At 27.1% G+C, this 7,473-nt stretch overlaps 1 protein-coding gene across 2 annotated transcripts; it reads left to right on the forward strand.

Annotated features, from left to right (window-relative positions):
• Positions 1–161: 161 nt before the first annotated feature.
• Positions 162–5,832, forward strand: LOC114124597 (vacuole membrane protein 1-like). Of its 2 annotated transcripts, none has more exons than XM_027987926.2 (9): positions 162–311; positions 651–749; positions 1,884–2,038; positions 2,789–2,879; positions 2,943–3,133; positions 3,215–3,446; positions 3,509–3,589; positions 3,654–3,926; positions 4,006–5,832. In XM_027987926.2, the coding sequence occupies exons 2-9, from the start codon at positions 651–653 to the stop codon at positions 4,144–4,146; spliced, it is 1,263 nt and encodes a 420-aa protein (XP_027843727.1). In that variant the 5' UTR covers positions 162–311; the 3' UTR covers positions 4,147–5,832. The 2 variants fall into 2 exon arrangements, with proteins under 2 accessions (XP_027843727.1, XP_027843805.1); XM_027988004.2 differs by having other exon boundaries at positions 220–368.
• The last annotated feature ends 1,641 nt before the right edge of the window (positions 5,833–7,473 follow it).

A 7,473-nucleotide genomic window follows, 5' to 3' on the forward strand; every position in this document is an offset into this window, starting at 1 on the left:
GATAACGGGCGTACGTCACAGTGCGTCAGTGCGACTACTCCTTCTATTAGGTAATCGTTCGAACTCCGCGCGGAGTGTGATTACTGACCATCGCCCACCGATACGACGAGTACGTGCGACTCGCTAGTGCCGGTCCTCAGTCGTTCAGCGAAATAGGCGTCGACCAGTGTCGGTCTTTCGCACCAAGTCCGTTTCCGTCGCTCACCGTCTCCGTGGCCGCGATGCACTCCTGAACGCGTCGCGCCTCCTCCAGCGATCGATACACGTGATCCACCGTCGGAGACGCAAACGAAGCCACACGTCTGAGCAAGGTACGTCCGCCCGAACGCCGTTTCCGGGAGGCACTGCCACCGTTCGCCGAACGCAAGGTAGCCCCCTCCCTCCCCCCTCAAATCAAGGCTTCCTCCCATCCGGTAGTCAGCCCCTACTTTTGCTTATTTTCAAACACATACGTGTATAAAAATATTGTAATATCCTCTTGTATGCATGATTTTCATATTGTCATGATAATAATGCATGTGTGGTGTGCATACTGGTCGAAAAACGAGTAATCGGTTGTACATGTCGGTTACCCTAGAGTTATTCCTTAAATTTTAATTTCGTTGTTCGTTTTTGTGTTCTATGTTTTTACACAATGTTCTCCACAAAAGATGCCTCAAAAGGACCGGACTGCTCCGACAATGACGTCCCGCAACCGTCTGCCGACTGATTCTAGGCCCAATAAATCAAGACCAAAGAAAATAGACAAAGTAAGCATTTTGATGACTGTATTATTGTGCATGTACTCACCTTTTTTATGTCTTTTATACCATGTAATAGTGGCTATTGTGGTCTTACTAGTAAACATATAACATAATGCGAGTAACACAATATGTTAGTTTATCCTCGACAGCCGCTATATCCCCTCAAATATTTGCTTAAACACAATTTTTGCTTTTGTTTTTACTACAAACAATAATATTGTAAATCTATGTTGTTCATGATAAAATACTGCATCCCTATTGTTATCTCTGTTGTCAAGAACCCTATCTTTAGTTTATTTATTTATTTGTTTTTTGTGGGACATAATCATGCTTTAAAACTAGTTAGTAATTCTTTTTACCTTGAGCGGTTATGACACAAATGGTAGGTAGTTACATGTATTACAATAATTATGTGTCAATGAACATTTTTCTTTGTATTTTATCATTGCTCAATTAATTTCTATTATTATGGTTATCCAATAATATTATTTCTGTGTAGACTGTATTTTATTAAGTGCCTAGATATTCATTTGTTTAGATGTTTCCACTATTGAGTTTTATTAAGTTATTACTATAATTAGTATCAATAATGTTTTATATTAATTATATTATCAGCTGATAGTTAACTTTAAAGTCAGTTTTCAAAATTTAATCGTATAATCTCAAAACAAATTTACAAAGTAAGACAAATTTGCTTATTTCATTTATACAGTTGTACACATATTAAAACATTGATTTATGTACAAAAACAATAAAAAGTAATAGTAACCTATTAATTAGAAATATTATAAAAATATCTAGGTACCTAGTTATAAAAAAATACTCAAAAAAAGCTTCAAATATTTTATTCATTAAAAGTATGTCAAGGGGCATGGTCTTGATTGATGTATAACAACTTATTATAAAGTAAAAAAAAATGTAATAATACTATTAACAAATTAAAAACATTTTTTAATCAACCTTACTAAAGAATAGTTTTCTGAGAAGTAGTAATTTACAATATATACTTAACTCTTAATTGTTGTATTTTACTTTTAACTACTTGTTAATTATTGCTATGCCTTTAACATGTATGTATTGATATGCAATTAACATTGATCAGTTTTAATATATATTGCTTACACCTAACATTTTTTTTAGGTATTACAAAACGGCCAGAGTAATTCTAAATTGAAACAATTTAAAAAATCAACAAAAATGGATGCCCACTCAATTGTGATATGGAAACATCCTTTCTTAACTTTAGATTATTTCTGTAAAGAAGTAGTTTGTTTATCCAAATCATTTGTTAAAAAGTAAGTTACATTAAAAACTGTTATATAATTATTTATTATAAAGAATTAAAAAAAAATTGTTTCTAATTAAACAAAAAGTAATTATTATAAAATTGATTTTTAAGATATCTTACAGAGTGTAATTAATTTTTTTTTATTTACATTAATACACACCTATTTAGCTTTGATTTTAGCAATTAATTATAAATATCCACACACAATTTACATAATTCTAAAGATTCTAAATCATTTTTTAAATTTTGGTTAATTAATATTCCTGTTTTCCATTTTAATTTGTATTATTTGAATTGTTTAAATAATTTAATGTTTTATACTAAAACACATTTAATAATTAAATATGTAAATTGAATATTATATTGATCAAGACAACAAATTTAATAACATAAAAATATTTTTAACATATGTGTTCATTCATTTCTATTACTATTAAATTGTATAGTATTTAAATGTTATGCAATTTGTAAAATTAATTATTTATTTTGTTATCAACAATATTTTATCTCAGTAATGATTATTAATGATCTTTTTATTGCTTTTAAAATTAAATGCTGTTAATTTACTGGTAATTTTGTTTTATTTTGAATTATAATCATATAACATTGTAACTTCAGATAATTTTTAAACACATTTTGTCATGTGATTATTTATTTTGTAACTTGTGTGATTTTTAAATTGCATATATTCATTAAAGGTCATTAATTTAAATTATATTTAATAGTAAGACTGATTGTATTCATTTTTATTTTTCAGATTAATTAGTTATGAGTTATATGTGCTTCTAGCACTTTTAGTAATTTCTACTCCAATTATTTTATTATACATAGAAGGTCCTCATTTACCAGTAAGCCATATAGTTATAATTAAAATAAGTTGATGTAAATTAATTTCATTATTAAAATTTTAGATATTAATATGGGCAAAATCAAAAATTGTATGGTGTCTCTACTGGTTAGGTTTAGGAGTTTTATCATCTGTTGGTTTTGGTACTGGCCTTCATACATTCCTTCTTTATTTGGGCCCGCACATAACTTCTGTTACTTTGGCTGCCTATGAATGTGGAGGACTTAACTTCCCTGAGCCTCCATATCCTGAACAGTAAGTTCAAAGTTGTACACTTATTTTAATTTATTTTATGTTATCATACATGATTAATTTAAAAAATTTATATATTCTTAGAATTATTTGTCCTGATGAAGTCGACAGCGCCTGGGTAGCTAGTTTGTGGAACATCATGTTGAAAGTAAGAGTTGAAGCCATGATGTGGGGAGCAGGTACTGCACTTGGTGAATTACCACCATACTTTATGGCTCGTGCTGCTAGACTTTCTGGTCGACCACCTGATGAAGACAAGGAAGATTTAATAGAATTTGAAGAATTACTGAAAAAAGAAAAGCATCCTGAAACAATGGTATAGTTTTATATCTTAATTCATTCTATTGAAATGTGTAGTAATTCATATTTATATTTTAGACTCTGGTAGACAAGTCAAAATTGTTTGTCGAACGACTTGTAAAAAAAGTTGGTTTCTTTGGAATTTTAGCCTGTGCCTCTGTAAGTTAATATTTTGTTTTAAACGATAAGTCGTACTGGATTTTAAACAATAAAAATATTTTAGATTCCAAATCCATTATTTGATCTTGCTGGGATTACATGTGGACACTTCTTAATACCATTCTGGACCTTTTTCGGAGCTACTCTTTTGGGTAAAGCTGCGATTAAAATGAGTATACAAGTGTTATTTGTTGTGGTGGCTTTCAATGAAACTCTTATTGCAAGGGTACTTGATATTGTTGGAAAAATCCCAGGAGTTGGAAAAAAACTGCAAGCACCCATTACAACGTTTTTAGAAAACCAAAAACAAAGGCTACATGCCAAAAAAGACTCGAAGGTAATTACTAATTAGTGATATTAATTTTTAAAAATTATACACTTCACTACTAATATTTATATTTTATATACTTATGTAGGGTACAAATATTGCTGTGAAATTGTTTGATCTTTTTGTGTTATCAATGGTTCTATACTTCATAGTGTCATTAATTAACTCTATGGCACAAAATTATTATAAGCGAACTCATAAGACTTCAAAAAAGCGATTAAACGACTGACATACGGTTGTCAACCGTTTGAAAAAATCTTATCGTAAGTCCAAACGGCATTGAATAATTACTACTCATTCATTCATCCAATTATTTTCATATAATTTAAAAATTATTATTTCTTGGTACACAATAATAAGTCTTACATTATATATTTATTATAAATTAATAAATATTACAGGGTTTTGATTTATGACTATTATTATAAAAATAAATAAAATAAAATATTTGTAAACTTAATATTACTGTATTATTATGCTGCTCAATAAACTAAATGAAAATTGTTACAATTGTAAAACATAGTATATTAATATATAAAAATGTATTATCCTGAACGGCAATTTTGAGCAGCTAACATTTTTTATTTGTATTTTTATTATGTTAAAAATAATAATTTTTATTCCGTATGGTGTATTTTATATGAAATATATTATTTTGCTCAGCAAAATAAATTTATTGTAAAAATATTTTTAATGTATCTTTGTAATCCACAAGTGTTACCAATATTTAATTTAAGGTGTAATTATTATAAACCATACGGGAAAGACTTTATTATTCAGATTTAAAACTTTTTCGTTTATTAAAAATTTTTAATGTTGTTTTTTCTAATTTGAATGTATGTTATAGCAAAAATAAACATTTGCCCAAAACAATAATATGTATGTCTGTTAAAAATAATCCGGGCGATTATCAAAATACAATGTCACTAAGAATCACGCCCAATCAAAAAAATTCATTTTTAGTTTGATTTTATAAAATATGTTAATGTAGTTTTAACAATAAAGGTTATTGTTGAAAAAATGAAAGTAATGTTATTTGATAGTCGCCATACAACAGTGGACGCTTGTGTAAATCCTTAAAATGTTTGTGATTTTTATAGGTATTTATAGTGTAATATGTGTTAAATTTAGTGGTAGAAGACTGTTCCTCTTCTGAAAATTTGTTCATTCCTGTTTTGAAAAATAAAAACTAAATAATTATAATTACATGAAAAAATATTTTAAATAAATATTATTATTATGATTTTTTTTTCTTTGTCAATCTGTTTGTTGACAAATCACATACATAAATGTTCATTTGTATATTATGTGTGCGTGCCAGTAATTATGCATTCGTTGACAATAAATAATTAAATGTTCCATTTCGTGTGTTTTAGTAAATCAGTATAGTGTTAAAGACTATTTTTGTTCTCATAATATACTTATGTGTTTTTCTGTTATTGTGTAAGATTATTACTTATTAGACTTTTCAAAGAATAATAGTGTAGTGTGTAGGGTATGTTGTATGTATTGCATTTTAATATTAAATGGTTTAATGGACTTGCAGTGACATAATAATTGTCCTCGATATATATCGTAGCAATGTGTTTGTATTTCATGTAGAATTATTAATTTTATTTTTCCTAAATAATATGATGCAATACTTGTTTGTATGATATATTGCATTGTATTGGTCGATGACCAAATTTATTTTTACCAACATGATTGTATGCATAGACTTACATTGTGTACATCTATTTTGAGCTCCTATATGGATACATTAAGGCTTTTAATATTATTATTTACATGTAGTATGTACACATACACACATATAATGTACAAAGCATATTACATGAGTGTATTCTTATTTTCAAATAAATTATTTAATTATGTATTTATTCGAAATGAAAACCAATAAAATGATGCTGTTGTTTTACCCGTTTGTAGTTATTACTCTTTTGTTGCACATAATGTTATAATAGAATTAATGTGTCTACACGTTTAAAAAAACAAATACGATTACAAATTATTGTTATTTCAGGTGGCAATTTTTAAAAATATTTTGATGGGTGTATACAATTTGTTTAAACATATCAATAGCTATAAATTTATATTTTAATTTAGTGTTTTTATGTTACAAAAAAAAAAAAGAAAAATGTTGAACACCACAATCAGAAATAAATTGTAAACATTTTTTTTTTATAGGCTAGTTCAGTGGTTCTTAACCTTGTGTAGATCACAAATTATTTTTAATAGCAGACCCTCTTATTAATTTTTTTCGAATACCTTTTTTTTACATTTTATGTTGTACCAAAATTATAATAATTATTTTATATTACAAATTACATATGTGGACGTATCAAAACATACACGTTTATAATTATATTTTGTCACATATTGACGCATCATAATATGTGTTAAGGCTGCCATAGACCTCGGACATGAGTATTGTAGACCCCATGTTAAGAACTGCTGGGCTAGTTAATGTGACCAATTGATTAATTAGTCATTGGATGTTTACTTTGTTCCTAATTCATTATACTAATGACTAATCACACATAAATATAATATATAACATTTGCATAATTTTTCAATTAATATTTAATATATTTTTTGTATTCAAAATTTGACTAATGTATTATTATTGACTTGCCCATAGATTTAAAATTTTAAATGGTTTTTAAAAACCACCTCTGATTACGTGAAATTACTGTCTAAGAGTAAACTGCATCGTCTCATTCACACTTTTCAATAAGACATATTTAGGTTGTTAACAGCTGATTACATAAGCCTAGTGTTGTTTCTAAATGCACATATAACATATTTGATGATTGTATAATCAACATCAAATTAGCATATTGGTATACATTTTTAATTATTTATGATAAAAGTGTGTATGGGATTTTCTTCTTTCAGTAAATATTTTTCATTAGACTATTAGTTTATACTTTATGAATAGATTTGTTGAAAACAAATTGTGTACTACTATGTCTTATAGAAAATATTGGCAGTAATCCGGTTCTACACACCCATTCATACTGTAATACTAAGGTAAACTAAACCAAATACAAAGTGAATATTATTTTTCATTAATTTCACATTATAGTAATTTAAATTAAGAAATGTTCGATTGTATATTTTATAAATTATTTTTTACCAATTTACTATTAGGTAACTATTATTGTTGTTGAATGAAATAAGTTGAAAAATATTTTTGGTGTTTGATATTTATAGATATTATATTATAGTTGCCTAGAGAGAATAATCAAAATTCACTATTTTGCCTTTTAAATTATTTGTTAAAAAACTAACCTGACTTAATTGCATACTAAACAATCTTCAGATTTAAGGCAAACTACAATTTAATTACTTTTTATCAGACTAAAAACGTCACTAACTAAGTAATAAATACAGTGCATTAAAAATATGAATCCACAGATACAATACAATTTCAAAAAAATTAATGTCAAAAATAGGTTATTGAATAATAATAGAAACCATGTTGTTTGTAATCCTTATTACTGTACCTTAAATAACTAATATTTTTTTGCTAATACAATAATGAATGCTAATCTTA

Source organism: Aphis gossypii, chromosome 1 (assembly GCF_020184175.1).
Source record: "Aphis gossypii isolate Hap1 chromosome 1, ASM2018417v2, whole genome shotgun sequence".
In the NCBI taxonomy this organism is placed as follows: domain Eukaryota; kingdom Metazoa; phylum Arthropoda; class Insecta; order Hemiptera; family Aphididae; genus Aphis; species Aphis gossypii.